This window comes from Oncorhynchus nerka, linkage group LG19, assembly GCF_034236695.1.
Source record: "Oncorhynchus nerka isolate Pitt River linkage group LG19, Oner_Uvic_2.0, whole genome shotgun sequence".
Taxonomy (NCBI): Eukaryota; Metazoa; Chordata; class Actinopteri; order Salmoniformes; family Salmonidae; genus Oncorhynchus; species Oncorhynchus nerka.
Window position 1 is genome coordinate 50,735,136 of NC_088414.1, and position 23,732 is coordinate 50,758,867.

A 23,732-nucleotide genomic window follows, 5' to 3' on the forward strand; every position below is an offset into this window, starting at 1 on the left:
GACCACAACCACACCACTACTGAACCACACACATTACCAACACTACTGACCACAAATACTGAACCACACAACTAATGACCACAACCATAAAACTACTGACCACAACTACTGACCACAACTACTGACCACAACTACTGACCACAACTACTGAACCACACAACTAATGACCACAACCATAAAACTACTGACCACAACTACTGACCACAACTACTGACCACAACTACTGACCACAACTACTGAACCACACAACTAATGACCACAACCATAAAACTACTGACCACAAATACTGACCACAACTACTGACCACAACTACTGACCACAACTACTGACCACAACCATAAAACTACTGACCACAACTACTGACCACAAATACTGACCACAACTACTGACCACAACTACTGACCACAACTACTGACCACAACCATAAAACTACTGACCACAACTACTGACCACAACTAAAATTATAACTACTGACCACAACTACTGACCACAACTACTGACCACAACTAAAATGATAACTACTTAAATGTGCATACATTTGCATATAATACTCACCAACAATAATTGTAACTCTTGAACCGTTCAAGCTATACACCAAGGCCACTTTCACATATTCAAGCTACCCTATCCTAAACGATACATTTAATTATTTCATCTACACACTGAAACAACTAGTCACCACCATTACTACTGCAGACACTACCACTACTATAACTTAATTTAAAACCATAAATACTTTAAAACAAGCCAGCAAGCACACATACCTTTCTACTTAGGTGCACTTGCTGAAGGCAAAGCACCACTCTAGATTTCTTCCATAGTCTTATTATTATTCCATTATTCCCACTCTCGAAAATAAACTATTTAATAAGCTATTTATTAAAATGAAACCAACTTCCAAATGTCCAGACTGCCCCAACTTACATTGCTAGAGAAAATATGTTTTGATAGCATTTCTACTGTTTGAACTATAACAATATTTCAATGAGGAGAAAAGGGCATCGTCTTGAATGGTAAAAAAAAAATCTACAATTGTAGACCTAGAAGCGTGCCTTTACGCATTAATCATTCTAGTCTTCTCTTTATGCTTTGGGTCCACGGTCAGCACACATCTTCGGAGCTTTGTGTGATCAACCCCCACAAACAAAATCGGTTGCACTGCACATAGTTTTCATGGGCCTTGTTTCGTGTGCATAATCTCTATGAAGCAATTGCGCGGCATGGTCTCTCGGAAAAGTCCTCCCCAAAATGACTCCACATCCATGCTCTTTCCATCGTACGCCCCACGGACATACAAGAGTGCAATAAATGCTTAGAGATCATCCATAGACATGTCTCACATACTGTTTCCTTTTCTGTGTGCATGAGCAACAGTACAATCTCTGATGTGCTGGAATATCTGCATGTCACATAAACTCGTCTCTACCCAAACCGTCCCTCCCAGACTCCTGTCTCTACCCAAACCGTCCCTCCCAGACTCCTGTCTCTACCAAAACCGTCCCTCTCAGACTCCTGTCTCTACCCACACCGTCCCTCCCAGACTCCTGTCTCTACCCACACCGTCCCTCCCAGACTCCTGTCTCTACCCACACCGTCGCTCCCAGACTCCTGTCTCTACCCAAACCGTCCCTCCCAGACTCCTGTCTCTACCCACACCGTCCCTCCCAGACTCCTGTCTCTACCCACACCGTCCCTCCCAGACTCCTGTCTCTACCCACACCGTCCCTCCCAGACTCCTGTCTCTACCCACACCGTCGCTCCCAGACTCCTGTCTCTACCCAAACCGTCCCTCCCAGACTCCTGTCTCTACCCACACCGTCTCTCCCAGACTCCTGTCTCTACCCAAACCGTCCCTCCCAGACTCCTGTCTCACCATGCCATCCCTCCCAGACTCCTGTCTCACCATGCCATCCCACCCAGACTCCTGTCTCACCATGCCATCCCTCTCAGACTCCTGTCTCTACCCAAACCGTCCCACCCAGACTCCTGTCTCACCATGCCATCCCTCTCAGACTCCTGTCTCTACCCAAACCGTCCCTCCCAGACTCCTGTCTCACCATGCCATCCCTCTCAGACTCCTGACTCTACCCAAACCGTCCCTCCCAGACTCCTGTCTCACCATGCCATCCCTCTCAGACTCCTGACTCTACCCAAACCGTCCCTCCCAGACTCCTGTCTCACCATGTCATCCCTCTCAGACTCCTGTCTCTACCCAAACCGTCCCACCCAGACTCCTGTCTCACCGTGCCATCCCTCTCAGACTCCTGTCTCACCGTGCCATCCCTCTCAGACTCCTGTCTCACCATGCCATCCCTCTCAGACTCCTGTCTCACCGTGCCATCCCTCTCAGACTCCTGTCTCACCATGCCATCCCTCTCAGACTCCTGTCTCACCATGCCATCCCTCTCAGACTCCTGTCTCTACCCAAACTGTCCCACCCAGACTCCTGTCTCACCATGCCATCCCTCTCAGACTCCTGTCTCACCGTGCCATCCCTCTCAGACTCCTGTCTCACCATGCCATCCCTCTCAGACTCCTGTCTCACCATGCCATCCCTCCCAGACTACTGTCTCACCATGCCATCCCTCCCAGACTCCTGTCTCACCGTGCCATCCCTGCCAGACTCCTGTCTCTCCCATACTCCTGTCTCACCGCGCCATCCCTCCCAGACTCCTGTCTCACCATGCCATCCCTCTCAGACTCCTGTCTCACCATGCCATCCCACCCAGACTCCTGTCTCACCATGCCATCCCTCTCAGACTCCTGTCTCTACCCAAACCGTCCCTCCCAGACTCCTGTCTCACCATGCCATCCCTCTCAGACTCCTGTCTCTACCCACACCGTCGCTCCCAGACTCCTGTCTCTACCCAAACCGTCCCTCCCAGACTCCTGTCTCTACCACACCGTCCCTCCCAGACTCCTGTCTCTACCCACACCGTCCCTCCCAGACTCCTGTCTCTACCCACACCGTCCCTCCCAGACTCCTGTCTCTACCCACACCGTCCCTCCCAGACTCCTGTCTCTACCCAAACCGTCCCTCCCAGACTCCTGTCTCTACCCACACCGTCCCTTCCAGACTCCTGTCTCTACCCAAACCGTCCCTCCCAGACTCCTGTCTCTACCCAAACCGTCCCTCCCAGACTCCTGTCTCACCATGTCATCCCTCCCAGACTCCTGTCTCACCATGCCATCCCACCCAGACTCCTGTCTCACCATGCCATCCCACCCAGACTCCTGTCTCACCATGCCATCCCTCTCAGACTCCTGTCTCTACCCAAACCGTCCCACCCAGACTCCTGTCTCACCATGCCATCCTCTCAGACTCCTGTCTCTACCCAAACCGTCCCTCCCAGACTCCTGTCTCACCATGCCATCCCTCTCAGACTCCTGTCTCTACCCAAACCGTCCCTCCCAGACTCCTGTCTCACCATGTCATCCCTCTCAGACTCCTGTCTCTACCCAAACCGTCCCACCCAGACTCCTGTCTCACCGTGCCATCCCTCTCAGACTCCTGTCTCACCGTGCCATCCCTCTCAGACTCCTGTCTCACCATGCCATCCCTCTCAGACTCCTGTCTCACCGTGCCATCCCTCTCAGACTCCTGTCTCACCATGCCATCCCTCTCAGACTCCTGTCTCACCATGCCATCCCTCTCAGACTCCTGTCTCTACCCAAACCGTCCCACCCAGACTCCTGTCTCACCATGCCATCCCTCTCAGACTCCTGTCTCTACCCACACCGTCCCTCCCAGACTCCTGTCTCTACCCAAACCGTCCCTCCCAGACTCCTGTCTCTACCCACACCGTCCCTCCCAGACTCCTGTCTCTACCCAAACCGTCCCTCCCAGACTCCTGTCTCTACCCACACCGTCCCTCCCAGACTCCTGTCTCTAGCCAAACCGTCCCTCCCAGACTCCTGTCTCACCATGCCATCCCTCCCAGACTCCTGTCTCACCATGCCATCCCACCCAGACTCCTGTCTCACCATGCCATCCCACCCAGACTCCTGTCTCACCATGCCATCCCTCTCAGACTCCTGTCTCTACCCAAACCGTCCCACCCAGACTCCTGTCTCACCATGCCATCCCTCTCAGACTCCTGTCTCTACCCAAACCGTCCCTCCCAGACTCCTGTCTCACCATGCCATCCCTCTCAGACTCCTGTCTCTACCCAAACCGTCCCTCCCAGACTCCTGTCTCACCATGCCATCCCTCTCAGACTCCTGTCTCTACCCAAACCGTCCCTCCCAGACTCCTGTCTCACCATGTCATCCCACTCAGACTCCTGTCTCTACCCAAACCGTCCCACCCAGACTCCTGTCTCACCGTGCCATCCCTCTCAGACTCCTGTCTCACCGTGCCATCCCTCTCAGACTCCTGTCTCACCATGCCATCCCTCTCAGACTCCTGTCTCACCGTGCCATCCCTCTCAGACTCCTGTCTCACCATGCCATCCCTCTCAGACTCCTGTCTCACCATGCCATCCCTCTCAGACTCCTGTCTCTACCCAAACTGTCCCACCCAGACTCCTGTCTCACCATGCCATCCCTCTCAGACTCCTGTCTCACCGTGCCATCCCTCTCAGACTCCTGTCTCACCGTGCCATCCCTCTCAGACTCCTGTCTCACCATGCCATCCCTCCCAGACTCCTGTCTCACCATGCCATCCCTCCCAGACTCCTGTCTCACCGTGCCATCCCTGCCAGACTCCTGTCTCTCCCATACTCCTGTCTCACCGCGCCATCCCTCCCAGACTCCTGTCTCACCATGCCATCCCTCTCAGACTCCTGTCTCACCATGCCATCCCACCCAGACTCCTGTCTCACCATGCCATCCCTCTCAGACTCCTGTCTCTACCCAAACCGTCCCTCCCAGACTCCTGTCTCACCATGCCATCCCTCTCAGACTCCTGTCTCTACCCACACCGTCGCTCCCAGACTCCTGTCTCTACCCAAACCGTCCCTCCCAGACTCCTGTCTCTACCCACACCGTCCCTCCCAGACTCCTGTCTCTACCCACACCGTCCCTCCCAGACTCCTGTCTCTACCCACACCGTCCCTCCCAGACTCCTGTCTCTACCCACACCGTCCTCCCAGACTCCTGTCTCTACCCAAACCGTCCCTCCCAGACTCCTGTCTCTACCCACACCGTCCCTCCCAGACTCCTGTCTCTCACCCAAACCGTCCCTCCCAGACTCCTGTCTCTACCCAAACCGTCCCTCCCAGACTCCTGTCTCACCATGCCATCCCTCCCAGACTCCTGTCTCTCCCATACTCCTGTCTCACCGCGCCATCCCTCCCAGACTCCTGTCTCACCATGCCATCCCACCCAGACTCCTGTCTCACCATGCCATCCCTCTCAGACTCCTGTCTCTACCCAAACCGTCCCTCCCAGACTCCTGTCTCACCATGCCATCCCTCTCAGACTCCTGTCTCTACCCAAACCGTCCCTCCCAGACTCCTGTCTCACCATGCCATCCCTCTCAGACTCCTGTCTCTACCCAAACCGTCCCTCCCAGACTCGTGTCTCACCATGCCATCCCTCTCAGACTCCTGTCTCTACCCAAACTGTCCCTCCCAGACTCCTGTCTCACCATGCCATCCCTCTCAGACTCCTGTCTCTACCCAAACCGTCCCTCCCAGACTCCTGTCTCACCATGTCATCCCTCTCAGACTCCTGTCTCTCCCATACTCCTGTCTCACCGCGCCATCCCTCCCAGACTCCTGTCTCACCATGCCATCCCTCTCAGACTCCTGTCTCACCATGCCATCCCACCCAGACTCCTGTCTCACCATGCCATCCCTCTCAGACTCCTGTCTCTACCCAAACCGTCCCTCCCAGACTCCTGTCTCACCATGCCATCCCTCTCAGACTCCTGTCTCTACCCACACCGTCGCTCCCAGACTCCTGTCTCTACCCAAACCGTCCCTCCCAGACTCCTGTCTCTACCCACACCGTCCCTCCCAGACTCCTGTCTCTACCCACACCGTCCCTCCCAGACTCCTGTCTCTACCCACACCGTCCCTCCCAGACTCCTGTCTCTACCCACACCGTCCCTCCCAGACTCCTGTCTCTACCCAAACCGTCCCTCCCAGACTTCTGTCTCTACCCACACCGTCCCTCCCAGACTCCTGTCTCTACCCAAACCGTCCCTCCCAGACTCCTGTCTCTACCCAAACCGTCCCTCCCAGACTCCTGTCTCACCATGCCATCCCTCCCAGACTCCTGTCTCTCCCATACTCCTGTCTCACCGCGCCATCCCTCCCAGACTCCTGTCTCACCATGCCATCCCTCTCAGACTCCTGTCTCACCATGCCATCCCACCCAGACTCCTGTCTCACCATGCCATCCCTCTCAGACTCCTGTCTCTACCCAAACCATCCCTCCCAGACTCCTGTCTCACCATGCCATCCCTCTCAGACTCCTGTCTCTACCCAAACCGTCCCTCCCAGACTCCTGTCTCACCATGCCATCCCTCTCAGACTCCTGTCTCTACCCAAACCGTCCCTCCCAGACTCGTGTCTCACCATGCCATCCCTCTCAGACTCCTGTCTCTACCCAAACTGTCCCTCCCAGACTCCTGTCTCACCATGCCATCCCTCTCAGACTCCTGTCTCTACCCAAACCGTCCCTCCCAGACTCCTGTCTCACCATGTCATCCCTCTCAGACTCCTGTCTCTACCCAAACCGTCCCACCCAGACTCCTGTCTCACCGTGCCATCCCTCTCAGACTCCTGTCTCACCGTGCCATCCCTCTCAGACTCCTGTCTCACCATGCCATCCCTCTCAGACTCCTGTCTCACCGTGCCATCCCTCTCAGACTCCTGTCTCACCATGCCATCCCTCTCAGACTCCTGTCTCACCATGCCATCCCTCTCAGACTCCTGTCTCTACCCAAACTGTCCCACCCAGACTCCTGTCTCACCATGCCATCCCTCTCAGACTCCTGTCTCACCGTGCCATCCCTCTCAGACTCCTGTCTCACCGTGCCATCCCTCTCAGACTCCTGTCTCACCATGCCATCCCTCCCAGACTCCTGTCTCACCATGCCATCCCTCCCAGACTCCTGTCTCACCGTGCCATCCCTGCCAGACTCCTGTCTCTCCCATACTCCTGTCTCACCGCGCCATCCCTCTCAGACTCCTGTCTCACCATGCCATCCCACCCAGACTCCTGTCTCACCATGCCATCCCTCTCAGACTCCTGTCTCTACCCAAACCGTCCCTCCCAGACTCCTGTCTCACCATGCCATCCCTCTCAGACTCCTGTCTCGTCTTGAATGGTAAAAAAAAAATCTACAATTGTAGACCTAGAAGCGTGCCTTTACGCATTAATCATTCTAGTCTTCTCTTTATGCTTTGGGTCCACGGTCAGCACACATCTTCGGAGCTTTGTGTGATCAACCCCCACAAACAAAATCGGTTGCACTGCACATAGTTTTCATGGGCCTTGTTTCGTGTGCATAATCTCTATGAAGCAATTGCGCGGCATGGTCTCTCGGAAAAGTCCTCCCAAAATGACTCCACATCCATGCTCTTTCCATCGTACCCCCACTCATACAAGAGTGCAATAAATGCTTAGAGATCATCCATAGACATGTCTCACATACTGTTTCCTTTTCTGTGTGCATGAGCAACAGTACAATCTCTGATGTGCTGGAATATCTGCATGTCACATAAACTGTCTCTACCCAAACCGTCCCTCCCAGACTCCTGTCTCTACCCAAACCGTCCCTCCCAGACTCCTGTCTCTACCAAAACCGTCCCTCTCAGACTCCTGTCTCTACCCACACCGTCCCTCCCAGACTCCTGTCTCTACCCGCACCGTCCCTCCCAGACTCCTGTCTCTACCCACACCGTCGCTCCCAGACTCCTGTCTCTACCCAAACCGTCCCTCCCAGACTCCTGTCTCTACCCACACCGTCCCTCCCAGACTCCTGTCTCTACCCACACCGTCCCTCCCAGACTCCTGTCTCTACCCACACCGTCCCTCCCAGACTCCTGTCTCTACCCACACCGTCGCTCCCAGACTCCTGTCTCTACCCAAACCGTCCCTCCCAGACTCCTGTCTCTACCCACACCGTCTCTCCCAGACTCCTGTCTCTACCCAAACCGTCCCTCCCAGACTCCTGTCTCTACCCAAACCGTCCCTCCCAGACTCCTGTCTCACCATGCCATCCCTCCCAGACTCCTGTCTCACCATGCCATCCCACCCAGACTCCTGTCTCACCATGCCATCCCACCCAGACTCCTGTCTCACCATGCCATCCCTCTCAGACTCCTGTCTCTACCCAAACCGTCCCACCCAGACTCCTGTCTCACCATGCCATCCCTCTCAGACTCCTGTCTCTACCCAAACCGTCCCTCCCAGACTCCTGTCTCACCATGCCATCCCTCTCAGACTCCTGACTCTACCCAAACCGTCCCTCCCAGACTCCTGTCTCATTTACATTTACATTTAAGTCATTTAGCAGACGCTCTTATCCAGAGCGACTTACAAATTGGTGCATTCACCTTATGACCTCCAGTGGAACAGTAGTGCATCTAAATCTTTTCAGGGGAGGGGGTGAGAGGGATTACTTTATCCTATCCTAGGTATTCCTTAAAGAGGTGGGGTTTCAGGTGTCTCCGGAAGGTGGTGATTGACTCCGCTGTCCTGGCGTCGTGAGGGAGTTTGTTCCACCATTGGGGGGCCAGAGCAGCGAACAGTTTTGACTGGGCTGAGCGGGAACTGTACTTCCTCAGTGGTAGGGAGGCGAGCAGGCCAGAGGTGGATGAACGCAGTGCCCTTGTTTGGGTGTAGGGCCTGATCAGAGCCTGGAGGTACTGAGGTGCGTTCCCCTCACAGCTCCGTAGGCAAGCACCATGGTCTTGTAGCGGATGCGAGCTTCAACTGGAAGCCAGTGGAGGGAGCGGAGGAGCGGGGTGACGTGAGAGAACTTGGGAAGGTTGAACACCAGACGGGCTGCGGCGTTCTGGATGAGTTGTAGGGGGTTTAATGGCACAGGCAGGGAGCCCAGCCAACAGCGAGTTGCAGTAATCCAGACGGGAGATGACAAGTGCCTGGATTAGGACCTGCGCCGCTTCCTGTGTGAGGCAGGGTCGTACTCTGCGGATGTTGTAGAGCATGAACCTACAGGAACGGGCCACCGCCTTTGATGTTAGTTGAGAACGACAGGGTGTTGTCCAGGATCACGCCAAGGTTCTTAGCGCTCTGGGAGGAGGACACAATGGAGTTGTCAACCGTGATGGCGAGATCATGGAACGGGCAGTCCTTCCCGGGAGGAAGAGCAGCTCCGTCTTGCCGAGGTTCAGCTTGAGGTGGTGATCCGTCATCCACACGGATATGTCTGCCAGACATGCAGAGATGCGATTCGCCACCTGGTCATCAGAAGGGGGAAAGGAGAAGATTAATTGTGTGTCGTCTGCATAGCAATGATAGGAGAGACCATGTGAGGTTATGACAGAGCCAAGTGACTTGGTGTATAGCGAGAATAGGAGAGGGCCTAGAACAGAGCCCTGGGGGACACCAGTGGTGAGAGCACGTGGTGTGGAGACGGATTCTCGCCACGCCACCTGGTAGGAGCGACCTGTCAGGTAGGACGCAATCCAAGCGTGGGCCGCGCCGGAGATGCCCAACTCGGAGAGGGTGGAGAGGAGGATCTGATGGTTCACAGTATCGAAGGCAGCCGATAGGTCTAGAAGGATGAGAGCAGAGGAGAGAGAGTTAGCTTTAGCAGTGCGGAGCGCCTCCGTGATACAGAGAAGAGCAGTCTCAGTTGAATGACTAGTCTTGAAACCTGACTGATTTGGATCAAGAAGGTCATTCTGAGAGAGATAGCGGGAGAGCTGGCCAAGGACGGCACGTTCAAGAGTTTTGGAGAGAAAAGAAAGAAGGGATACTGGTCTGTAGTTGTTGACATCGGAGGGATCGAGTGTAGGTTTTTTCAGAAGGGTGCAACTCTCGCTCTCTTGAAGACGGAAGGGACGTAGCCAGCGGTCAGGGATGAGTTGATGGCAGTGAGGTAAGGGAGGAGGTCTCCGGAAATGGTCTGGAGAAGAGAGGAGGGGATAGGGTCAAGCGGGCAGGTTGTAGGGCGGCCGGCCGTCACAAGACGCGAGATTTCATCTGGAGAGAGAGGGGAGAAAGAGGTCAGAGCACAGGGTAGGGCAGTGTGAGCAGAACCAGCGGTGTCGTTTGACTTAGCAAACGAGGATCGGATGTCGTCGACCTTCTTTTTCAAAATGGTTGACGAAGTCATCTGCAGAGAGGGAGGAGGGGGGAGGAGGATTCAGGAGGGAGGAGAAGGTTGCAAAGAGCTTCCTAGGGTTAGAGGCAGATGCTTGGAATTTAGAGTGGTAGAAAGTGGCTTTAGCAGCAGAGAGAGAAGAGGAAAATGTAGAGAGGAGGGAGTGAAAGGGATGTCAGGTCCGCAGGGAGGCGAGTTTTCCTCCATTTCCGCTCGGCTGCCCGGAGCCCTGTTCTGTGAGCTCGCAATGAGTCGTCGAGCCACGGAGCGGGAGGGGAGGACCGAGCCGGCCTGGAGGATAGGGGACATAGAGAGTCAAAGGATGCAGAAAGGGAGGAGAGGAGGGTTGAGGAGGCAGAATCAGGAGATAGGTTGGAGAAGGTTTGAGCAGAGGGAAGAGATGATAGGATGGAAGAGGAGAGAGTAGCGGGGAGAGAGAGCGAAGGTTGGGACGGCGCGATACCATCCGAGTAGGGGCAGTGTGGGAAGTGTTGGATGAGAGCGAGAGGGAAAAGGATACAAGGTAGTGGTCGGAGACTTGGAGGGGAGTTGCAACGAGGTTAGTGGAAGAACAGCATCTAGTAAAGATGAGGTCGAGCGTATTTCCTGCCTTGTGAGTAGGGGGGAAGGTGAGAGGGTGAGGTCAAAAGAGGAGAGGAGGGAAAGAAGGAGGCAGAGAGGAATGAGTCAAAGGTAGGCGTGGGGAGGTTAAAGTCGCCCAGAACTGTGAGAGGTGAGCCGTCCTCAGGAAAGGAGCTTATCAAGGCATCAAGCTCATTGATGAACTCTCCGAGGGAACCTGGAGGGCGATAAATGATAAGGATGTTAAGCTTGAAAGGGCTGGTAACTGTGACAGCATGGAATTCAAAGGAGGCGATAGACAGATGGGTAAGGGGAAAGAGAGAATGACCACTTGGGAGAGATGAGGATCCCGGTGCCACCACCCCGCTGACCAGAAGCTCTCGGGGTGTGCGAGAACACGTGGGCAGACGAAGAGAGAGCAGTAGGAGTAGCAGTGTTGTCTGTGGTGATCCATGTTTCCGTCAGTGCCAAGAAGTCGAGGGACTGGAGGGAGACATAGGCGGAGATGAACTCTGCCTTGTTGGCCACAGATCGGCAGTTCCAGAGGCTACCGGAGACCTGGAACTCCACGTGGGTCGTGCGCGCTGGGACCACCAGATTAGGTGGCCGCGGCCACGCGGTGTGGAGCGTTTGTATGGTCTGTGCAGAGAGGAGAGAACAGGGATAGACAGACACATAGTTGACAGGCTACACAAGAGGCTACGCTAATGCAAAGGAGATTGGAATGACAAGTGGACTACACGTCACGAGTGTTCAGAGAGTTAAGCTTACGTAGCAAGAATCTTATTGACTAAAATGATTAAAATGATACAGTACTGCTGAAGTAGGCTAGCTGGCAGAGGCTGCGTTGTTGACTAAGTAGGCTAGTTGGCATTGGCTGCGTTGTTGACACTACACTAATCAAGTCGTTCCGTTGAGTGTAATAGTTTCTACTGTGCTGCTATTCGGGGCTAGCTGGCTAGCTAGCAGTGTTGATTACGTTACGTTACGACATGGTGAGACTCCTGTCTCACCATGTCATCCCTCCCAGACTCCTGTCTCACCATGCCATCCCTCTCAGACTCCTGACTCTACCCAAACCGTCCCTCCCAGACTCCTGTCTCACCATGTCATCCCTCTCAGACTCCTGTCTCTACCCAAACCGTCCCACCCAGACTCCTGTCTCACCGTGCCATCCCTCTCAGACTCCTGTCTCACCGTGCCATCCCTCTCAGACTCCTGTCTCACCATGCCATCCCTCTCAGACTCCTGTCTCACCGTGCCATCCCTCTCAGACTCCTGTCTCACCATGCCATCCCTCTCAGACTCCTGTCTCACCATGCCATCCCTCTCAGACTCCTGTCTCTACCCAAACTGTCCCACCCAGACTCCTGTCTCACCATGCCATCCCTCTCAGACTCCTGTCTCACCGTGCCATCCCTCTCAGACTCCTGTCTCACCGTGCCATCCCTCTCAGACTCCTGTCTCACCATGCCATCCCTCCCAGACTCCTGTCTCACCATGCCATCCCTCCCAGACTCCTGTCTCACCGTGCCATCCCTGCCAGACTCCTGTCTCTCCCATACTCCTGTCTCACCGCGCCATCCCTCCCAGACTCCTGTCTCACCATGCCATCCCTCTCAGACTCCTGTCTCACCATGCCATCCCACCCAGACTCCTGTCTCACCATGCCATCCCTCTCAGACTCCTGTCTCTACCCAAACCGTCCCTCCCAGACTCCTGTCTCACCATGCCATCCCTCTCAGACTCCTGTCTCTACCCAAACCGTCCCTCCCAGACTCCTGTCTCACCATGCCATCCCTCTCAGACTCCTGTCTCTACCCAAACCGTCCCTCCCAGACTCGTGTCTCACCATGCCATCCCTCTCAGACTCCTGTCTCTACCCAAACTGTCCCTCCCAGACTCCTGTCTCACCATGCCATCCCTCTCAGACTCCTGTCTCTACCCAAACCGTCCCTCCCAGACTCCTGTCTCACCATGTCATCCCTCTCAGACTCCTGTCTCTACCCAAACCGTCCCACCCAGACTCCTGTCTCACCGTGCCATCCCTCTCAGACTCCTGTCTCACCGTGCCATCCCTCTCAGACTCCTGTCTCACCATGCCATCCCTCTCAGACTCCTGTCTCACCATGCCATCCCTCTCAGACTCCTGTCTCACCATGCCATCCCTCTCAGACTCCTGTCTCACCATGCCATCCCTCTCAGACTCCTGTCTCTACCCAAACTGTCCCACCCAGACTCCTGTCTCACCATGCCATCCCTCTCAGACTCCTGTCTCACCGTGCCATCCCTCTCAGACTCCTGTCTCACCGTGCCATCCCTCTCAGACTCCTGTCTCACCATGCCATCCCTCCCAGACTCCTGTCTCACCATGCCATCCCTCCCAGACTCCTGTCTCACCGTGCCATCCCTGCCAGACTCCTGTCTCTCCCATACTCCCTGTCTCACCGCGCCATCCCTCCCAGACTCCTGTCTCACCATGCCATCCCTCTCAGACTCCTGTCTCACCATGCCATCCCACCCAGACTCCTGTCTCACCATGCCATCCCTCTCAGACTCCTGTCTCTACCCAAACCGTCCCTCCCAGACTCCTGTCTCACCATGCCATCCCTCTCAGACTCCTGTCTCTACCCACACCGTCGCTCCCAGACTCCTGTCTCTACCCAAACCGTCCCTCCCAGACTCCTGTCTCTACCCACACCGTCCCTCCCAGACTCCTGTCTCTACCCACACCGTCCCTCCCAGACTCCTGTCTCTACCCACACCGTCCCTCCCAGACTCCTGTCTCTACCCACACCGTCCCTCCCAGACTCCTGTCTCTACCCAAACCGTCCCTCCCAGACTCCTGTCTCTACCCACACCGTCCCTCCCAGACTCCTGTCTCTACCCAAACCGTCCCTCCCAGACTCCTGTCTCTACCCAAACCGTCCCTCCCAGACTCCTGTCTCACCATGCCATCCCTCCCAGACTCCTGTCTCACCATGCCATCCCACCCAGACTCCTGTCTCACCATGCCATCCCACCCAGACTCCTGTCTCACCATGCCATCCCTCTCAGACTCCTGTCTCTACCCAAACCGTCCCACCCAGACTCCTGTCTCACCATGCCATCCCTCTCAGACTCCTGTCTCTACCCAAACCGTCCCTCCCAGACTCCTGTCTCACCATGCCATCCCTCTCAGACTCCTGTCTCTACCCAAACCGTCCCTCCCAGACTCCTGTCTCACCATGCCATCCCTCTCAGACTCCTGTCTCTACCCAAACCGTCCCTCCCAGACTCCTGTCTCACCATGTCATCCCACTCAGACTCCTGTCTCTACCCAAACCGTCCCACCCAGACTCCTGTCTCACCGTGCCATCCCTCTCAGACTCCTGTCTCACCGTGCCATCCCTCTCAGACTCCTGTCTCACCATGCCATCCCTCTCAGACTCCTGTCTCACCGTGCCATCCCTCTCAGACTCCTGTCTCACCATGCCATCCCTCTCAGACTCCTGTCTCACCATGCCATCCCTCTCAGACTCCTGTCTCTACCCAAACTGTCCCACCCAGACTCCTGTCTCACCATGCCATCCCTCTCAGACTCCTGTCTCACCGTGCCATCCCTCTCAGACTCCTGTCTCACCGTGCCATCCCTCTCAGACTCCTGTCTCACCATGCCATCCCTCCCAGACTCCTGTCTCACCATGCCATCCCTCCCAGACTCCTGTCTCACCGTGCCATCCCTGCCAGACTCCTGTCTCTCCCATACTCCTGTCTCACCGCGCCATCCCTCCCAGACTCCTGTCTCACCATGCCATCCCTCTCAGACTCCTGTCTCTACCCAAACCGTCCCTCCCAGACTCCTGTCTCACCATGCCATCCCTCTCAGACTCCTGTCTCTACCCAAACCGTCCCTCCCAGACTCCTGTCTCACCATGCCATCCCTCTCAGACTCCTGTCTCTACCCAAACCGTCCCTCCCAGACTCGTGTCTCACCATGCCATCCCTCTCAGACTCCTGTCTCTACCCAAACTGTCCCTCCCAGACTCCTGTCTCACCATGCCATCCCTCTCAGACTCCTGTCTCTACCCAAACCGTCCCTCTCAGACTCCTGTCTCACCATGCCATCCCTCTCAGACTCCTGTCTCACCGTGCCATCCCTCCCAGACTCCTGTCTCACCGTGCCGTCCCTCTCAGACTCCTGTCTCTCGCAGACTCCTGTCTCACCGTGCCGTCCCTCCCAGACTCCTGTCTCACCGTGCCATCCCTCTCAGACTCCTGTCTCACCATGCCATCCCTGCCAGACTCCTGTCTCTCCCAGACTCCTGTCTCACCGCGCCATCCCTGCCAGACTTTTGTCTCACTGTGCCATCCCTCCCAGAATCCTGTCTCACCGGCTCAGGCATCGGAGGCTTGAAGTCAACACCAGAATCAGAAAACTCTTCATCAGCAACGTTGATTTCAAGTTCACTATCTGAACCTCCATCCGACTCCAACTCATCTAAATTCTGCAGCATTTGCAATTTTGTCAGTGCCTCCATTCGTTTGGTTTGCCATTGTGAACTACACATATGTTGTACTCAGTGTCTGATTTGACACTCTGAGGAGAAATTATCTACCATTTCCAACCATTCATAATAACATAATTATACCGCCCACAACACCCACAATTCTTCAATCATCATTACACTATTGTTCTAAATTCAATCACTCTTCACCCTCCTCATCATTTAGTTCATTGAAGTCACAATTATCCGTTTCTATCGCCCATTCAGAACAGAATATTTTCATTTTATTATGTTACTAGTTGTTGCTGAGTGAGTGGTCATGTACTGAATGCATGGACAGCACCGATATTCTTGGAAAAATGTGAAAATAAATGCGCTTGAATTATGATAGTTATTTGACTAAGTGTCATGGAAACTGCAGAATATGCTCTTTCTGATACTATATAGAAATCACAATGATTCACCTGCATGTGACTCTGAAGGAGGATTTGATAAAGTGATGCCCCTTTCCCTGCATCTACCAACTTTCCCAGAAATACTCCTCAGTTTCGTCAGCTGTCTCAGTGGCTGGTCTCAGACGATCCCGCAGGTGAAGAAGCCGGATGTGGAGGTCCTGGGCTGGCGTGGTTACACGAGGTCTGTGGTTGTGAGGCCGGTTGGACGTACTGCCAAATTCTCTAAAATGACGTTGGAGGCAGCTTATGGTAGAGAAATGAACTTCTCTGGCAACAGCTCTGGGGGAAATTCCTGCTGTCAGCATGCCAATTGCACGCTCCCTCAAAACTTGAGAAATCTTTGGCGTTGTGTGACAAAAATGCACATTTTAGAGTGGCCTTTTATTGTCCACAGCACAAGGTGCACCTGTGTAATGATCATCCTGTTTAATCAGCTTCTTGATATGCCACACCTGTCAGGGGGATGGATTATCTTGGCAAAGCAGAAATGCTCACTAACAGGGATTTAAACATATTTGTGCACAGAATTTGAGAGGAATAAGCTTTTTGTTCATGTAGAAAAAATCTGGGATCTTTTATTTCAGCTCATTATGACCCCTCTGTGGAAAGATGACTCTCACGAACACGATGGTGTTTTCCGTTTTGCTCTGCAACCGATGTGTCACAATCGTCGTAATAATGATCGGACCAAGGTGCAGCGCGATATGGTTTCCACATATTTATTTTGTGAAAACAAAGAAAAGAACGAAACAAACAACGAACCGTGACTACAGAGGTGCTACGTGCACTCACTCTAAACAATATCCCACAAACACCAGTGGGAAAAATAACTACTTAAATATGATCCCCAATTAGAGACAATGATTAACAGCTGCCTCTAATTGGGAATCATACAAAATAAACAACATAGAAAAAACTAAACTAGAACCCTACATAGAAATAATAAACTAGACTGACACCCCAGTCACACCCTGACCTACTCCACCATAGAAAAAACTAAACTAGAACCCTACATAGAAATAATAAACTGCCTCTAATTGGGAATCATACTAAAACACCAACATAGAAAAAAACAACTAGAACCCCACATAGAACATATAAACTAGACTAAACCCCTAGTCACGCCCTGACCAACTCTACCGTAGAAAATAAAGGCTTGTGCAAACTTCTGTCTGTCTGTAGTGTCCAAAATGTTTGGGCTACACACTATGGAAATCCCTCTATGGAAAGGTGAGACTCTCACGAATATGTACATGTGACATAGACTGATGGGTTTTAAACAGCACAGACAATAAAGGCCACTAAAATGTGCAGTTTTGTTATTAAACATCACAATGTTTTGAGGGAGCGTGCAATTGGCATGCGTGTTGGAAATGCAGTACTGAGAGAGACTTGGTCTTGGTCATTTCTTCAAAACAATCATCTTTATTTAATATTGATTAATTATTGCAATCATGAGACCGTCAGTCTTGACTGACTGAGAGTCTAGCCTTTACAGACAATATACATACAGCTGATACCAAGATTGCTTAGTCAGTCACTTCTAACCTTCCCATAAGCCGACTTGGTCATCTACACAGGATGGTCTTTTACTTCGTTTCCCAGATGCCAGGAAGATGAGACAATGAGGCATTGTTCTTAACTCTTCCAGGCTCTCTCCGTCTCGAGTCACACACACCACATCTTGTCTATAGAATGTTCGCTTTTATGTTTTTATCACCAACACAAGTCAATTGTCAGCTTCTCTAGTAGAACCCATGTCCTCAACATCCAGACTGGCTGCAGGGTGCCATAGTGGAAACCATAAAACACAGCATTAGCAGGACAGAAATATCTTACTGTTCGTTCAGTAAATAATTGTTACGTAGCCAACAAATAAGGTGAATACATTATTTTTCCCTCACACATGCTGACTGCAGGAATGTCCACCATAATAGCGGCTCCCAGATCATTTAATTTGAACTTCTCTACCATAAGCCACCTCCTAAGTCGTTTTATAGAATTTGGCAATACGTCTAACCGGCCTCACAACCGCAGACCATGTGTACCAACACCAGCCCAGGACCTCCTCAACCGCAGACCATGTGTACCAACACCAGCCCAGGACCTCCTCAACCGCAGACCATGTGTACCAACACCAGCCCAGGACCTCCTCAACCGCAGACCATGTGTACCAACACCAGCCCAGGACCTCCTCAACCGCAGACCATGTGTACCAACACCAGCCCAGGACCTCCTCAACCGCAGACCATGTGTACCAACACCAGCCCAGGACCTCCTCAACCGCAGACCATGTGTACCAACACCAGCCCAGGACCTCCTCAACCGCAGACCATGTGTACCAACACCAGCCCAGGACCTCCTCAACCGCAGACCATGTGTACCAACACCAGCCCAGGACCTCCTCAACCGCAGACCATGTGTACCAACGCCAGCCCAGGACCTCCTCAACCGCAGACCATGTGTACCAACACCAGCCCAGGACCTCCTCAACCGCAGACCATGTGTACCAACACCAGCCCAGGACCTCCTCAACCGCAGACCATGTGTACCAACACCAGCCCAGGACCTCCTCAACCGCAGACCATGTGTACCAACACCAGCCCAGGACCTCCTCAACCTCCTCAACCGCAGACCATGCAGACCATGTGTACCAACACCAGCCCAGGACCTCCTCAACCGCAGACCATGTGTACCAACACCAGCCCAGGACCTCCTCAACCGCAGACCATGTGTACCAACACCAGCCCAGGACCTCCTCAACCGCAGACCATGTGTACCAACACCAGCCCAGGACCTCCTCAACCGCAGACCATGTGTACCAACACCAGCCCAGGACCTCCTCAACCGCAGACCATGTGTACCAACACCAGCCCAGGACCTCCTCAACCGCAGACCATGTGTACCAACGCCACGCCAGCCCAGGACCTCCTCAACCGCAGACCATGTGTACCAACACCAGCCCAGGACCTCCTCAACCGCAGACCATGTGTACCAACACCAGCCCAGGACCTCCTCAACCGCAGACCATGTGTACCAACACCAGCCCAGGACCTCCTCAACCGCAGACCATGTGTACCAACACCAGCCCAGGACCTCCTCAACCGCAGACCATGTGTACCAACGCCAGCCCAGGACCTCCACATCCGACTTCTTCACCTGCGGGATCACCTGAGGCCACCCGGACATCTGATGAAACTATGGGTTTGCACGAACAAAGAATTTCTCCACAAACTGTGAGATACGGTCTCAGGGAAGCTCCTCTGCGTGCTCGTCGTCCTCACCAGGGACTTGACCTGACTGCAGTTCGGGATCGTAACCAACTTCAGTGGGCAAACGCTCACCTTCGATGGCGACTGGCACGCTGGAAAAGCGTGCTCTTCACGGATTCATCTCGGTTTTAACTGTACTGGACAGATGGTAGACAGTGTGTGTGGCATAGTGGTTTGCTGATGTCAACGTTGTAAACAGAGTGCCCCATGGTGGCTCATGTGCAGGCATAAGTTACGGACAATGAACACGATTGCATTTTATCTATGGCAATTTGAATGCACAGAGATGCCGTGACAAGATCCTGAGGCCCATTGTCGTGCCATTCATCTACCGCCATCACCTCATGTTTCAGCATGATTAATGCACGGCCCCAGGCCGGAAGGATCTGTACACAATTCCTGGAAGCGGAAAATGTCCCAGTTCTTACATGGCCTTTATACTCACCAGACATGTCACCCATTGAGCATGTTTGGGATGCTCTGGATTGACTTGTATGACAGAGTGTTCCAGTTCCCACCAATATCCAGCAACTTCACATAGTCATTGAAGAGGAGTGGGAACATTCCACAGACCACAATCAACAGCCTGATCAACTCTATGTGAAGGAGATGTGTTGCGCTGCTTGAGGCAAATGGTGGTCACACCAGATACTGACTGGTTTTCTGATCCACGCCCTTACTTTTTTTTTTTAAAGGTATCTGTGACCAACAGATGCAGATCTGTATTCCTAGTCATGTAAAATCCATAGATTAGGGCCTAATCAATTTATTTCAATCCTCTGGTTTCCTTATATGAACTGTAACTCAGTAAAATCTTTGAAAATGTTGCATGTTGTATATATTTTTTTGTTCAGTGTGTATATACATATACTGTGTGTGTGTGTGTGTGTGTGTGTGTGTGTGTGTGTGTGTGTGTGTGTGTGTAGGCTGAGGAGCTGCAGCTGGTGCGATCAGCGTTGAGGAGTCTGAGAGGAGTGTTCAGAGAGCAGGATCCTCAACACCACACTCTGGATACACTGGAGCAGGGCATCACATCACTGACCGACAGACTGACATACACACACCAGGTACACAGACGCACCAGGTACACAGACCCACCAGGTACACAGACCCACTAGGTACACAGACCCACCAGGTACACAGACCCACCAGGTACACAGACCCACCAGGTACCCACTAGGTGCACAGACCCACCAGGTACACACACACACCAGGTACACACCAGGTACACAGACCCACCAGGTACACACCAGGTACACAGAGACACCAGGTACACAGAGACACCAGGTACACAGACCCACCAGGTACACATACCCACCAGGTACACAGACCCACCAGGTACACACCAGGTACACAGACACACCAGGTACACAGACACGCCAGGTACACAGATCCACCAGGTACCCACCAGGTACACAGACCCACCAGGTACACATACCCACCAGGTACACAGACCCACCAGGTACACATACCCACCAGGTACACAGACCCACCAGGTACACAGACCCACCAGGTACACACACACACCAGGTACACACCAGGTACACAGACCCACCAGGTACACACCAGGTACACAGACCCACCAGGTACACACACACACCAGGTACACACACACACCAGGTACACACCAGGTACACAGACACACCAGGTACACAGACACACCAGGTACACACCAGGTACACAGACCCACCAGGTACACACACACACCAGGTACACAGACCCACCAGGTACACACCAGGTACACAGACCCACCAGGTACACACCAGGTACACAGACCCACCAGGTACACACCAGGTACACAGACACACCAGGTACACACCAGGTACACACACACACCAGGTACACAGACACACTAGGTACACAGACCCACCAGGTACACAGAGACACCAGGTACACAGAGACACCAGGTACCCACCAGGTACACAGACCCACCAGGTACACACCAGGTACACAGAGACACCAGGTACACAGAGACACCAGGTACACAGACCCACCAGGTACACATACCCACCAGGTACACAGACCCACCAGGTACACACCAGGTACACAGACACACCAGGTACACAGACACGCCAGGTACACAGATCCACCAGGTACACAGACCCACCAGGTACACATACCCACCAGGTACACATACCCACCAGGTACACAGACCCACCAGGTACACATACCCACCAGGTACACAGACCCACCAGGTACACAGACCCACCAGGTACACACACACACCAGGTACACACCAGGTACACAGACCCACCAGGTACACACCAGGTACACAGACCCACCAGGTACACACACACACCAGGTACACACACACACCAGGTACACAGACACACCAGGTACACAGACCCACCAGGTACACAGACCCACCAGGTACACACACACACCAGGTACACAGACCCACCAGGTACACACCAGGTACACAGACACACCAGGTACACACCAGGTACACAGACCCACCAGGTACACACCAGGTACACAGACACACCAGGTACACACCAGGTACACACACACACCAGGTACACAGACACACTAGGTACACAGACCCACCAGGTACACAGACCCACCAGGTACACAGACCCACCAGGTACACACCAGGTACACAGACACACCAGGTACACAGACACACCAGGTACACAGACCCACCAGGTACCCACTAGGTACACAGACACACCATGTACACATACCCACCGGGTACACACCAGGTACACAGACCCACCAGGTACCCACTAGGTGCACAGACCCACCAGGTACACAGACCCACCAGGTACACACCAGGTACACAGACCCACTAGGTACACAGACACACCAGGTACACAGACACACCAGGTACACAGACACACCAGGTACACAGACCCACTAGGTACACAGACCCACTAGGTACACACACACATCAGGTACACACACACACCAGGTACACAGACCCACCAGGTACACAGACCCACCAGGTACCTACTAGGTGCACAGACCCACCAGGTACACAGACCCACCAGGTACACAGACACACCAGGTGCACAGACCCACCAGGTACACAGACCCACCAGGTACACAGACACACCAGGTACACAGACCCACCAGGTACACAGACCCACCAGGTGCACACCAGGTACACAGAGACACCAGGTACACAGAGACACCAGGTACCCACCAGGTACACAGACCCACCAGGTACACAGACCCACCAGGTACACAGACCCACCAGGTACACACCAGGTACACAGAGACACCAGGTACACAGACCCACCAGGTACACATACCCACCAGGTACACAGACCCACCAGGTACACACCAGGTACACAGACACACCAGGTACACAGACACGCCAGGTACACAGATCCACCAGGTACCCACCAGGTACACAGACCCACCAGGTACACATACCCACCAGGTACACATACCCACCAGGTACACAGACCCACCAGGTACACATACCCACCAGGTACACAGACCCACCAGGTACACAGACCCACCAGGTACACATACCCACCAGGTACACATACCCACCAGGTACACAGACACACCAGGTACACAGACACACCAGGTACACAGACACACCAGGTACACAGACACACCAGGTACACACCAGACTCTCTCTTTCAACTTGTGCTATTAGAAATCCCTTGACTGTCGTGTGTTGTGTTCCTTAGGGGAAGTCTTCAGGATGCAACAGAGCCACACACAACCAGCACGACTCCTGGCCTCCAAGCAGTAAGATCACACACCGATGCCACAGCGCATTATATTTTACAGCGAATGCTGCAGCAGAGGCGAACTCTTTCGTCCATGCGTGAGCGACACATTGGTGGTGGCTCAGTGGGAAACTTAATAAAAATAATTAAGTAGGTCATCTTAATATTATTTCACACCTTGATAGCTCTTCTTTGTCTATAAAAAAATTACGGGAACATTTGAAAAAGTCCCAGGACACATGAGAATATATTCGACAGTAAATGAAAATATTCGGATGGTTAAAGGCCGACATTTCAATGAAAAAACACCTTGTAACATGACTGTAGAAAGGGATTGGAGACCTCGTTTAAACCCGCCTATAGGGCTTATTTTCTTTCTGAAGAACACCCAACCATTCACTGTTTATAATATCAAAAAATAGTCTACCATGTAACTTACAGTATATCAAGGCCATGTCTACTTAATAAAAATAAACAATTGGATGAAGCCTCTTTTCCTCAAAAATAGTTAGAACAATATCTATATTATTCCTTATGTATACAGTTGGAGTCAGAAGTTCACATACCCTGAGGTTGGACTCAGTAAAACTCGTTTTTCAACCATTCCACAAACTTCTTGTTAACAAACTATAGTTTTGGCAAGTCTGTTAGGACATCTACTTTGTCCGTGACACAAATTATTTTTCCAATAATTGTTTACAGACAGATTATTTCACTTATAATTCACTGTATCACAATTCCAGTGGGTCAGAAGTTTACATACACTAAGTTGACTGTGCCTTTAAACAGCTTGGAAAATTCCAGAAAATTATGTCAAGGCTTTAGAAGCTTCTGATAGGCTGATTAAAAAATATATATATATATTTCACCTTTATTTAACCAGGTAGGCAAGTTGAGAACAAGTTCTCATTTACAATTGCGACCTGGCCAAGATAAAGCAAAGCAATTCGACAGATACAATGACACAGAGTTACACATGGAGTAAAACAAACATACAGTCAATA

The 23,732-nt window shown here is 52.9% G+C and overlaps 1 protein-coding gene across 1 annotated transcript in view; it reads left to right on the top strand.

Annotated features, from left to right (window-relative positions):
• Window positions 1–23,732, top strand: part of LOC115125678 (dixin-A-like) — a 98,696-nt gene that overhangs the window by 56,377 nt on the left and 18,587 nt on the right. Inside the window, exons 15-16 of the mRNA XM_065005069.1 lie at window positions 19,969–20,109; window positions 22,687–22,747. Coding sequence (XP_064861141.1) covers window positions 19,969–20,109; window positions 22,687–22,747 — 202 coding nt within the window. The remainder of the gene's footprint in view (window positions 1–19,968; window positions 20,110–22,686; window positions 22,748–23,732) is intronic.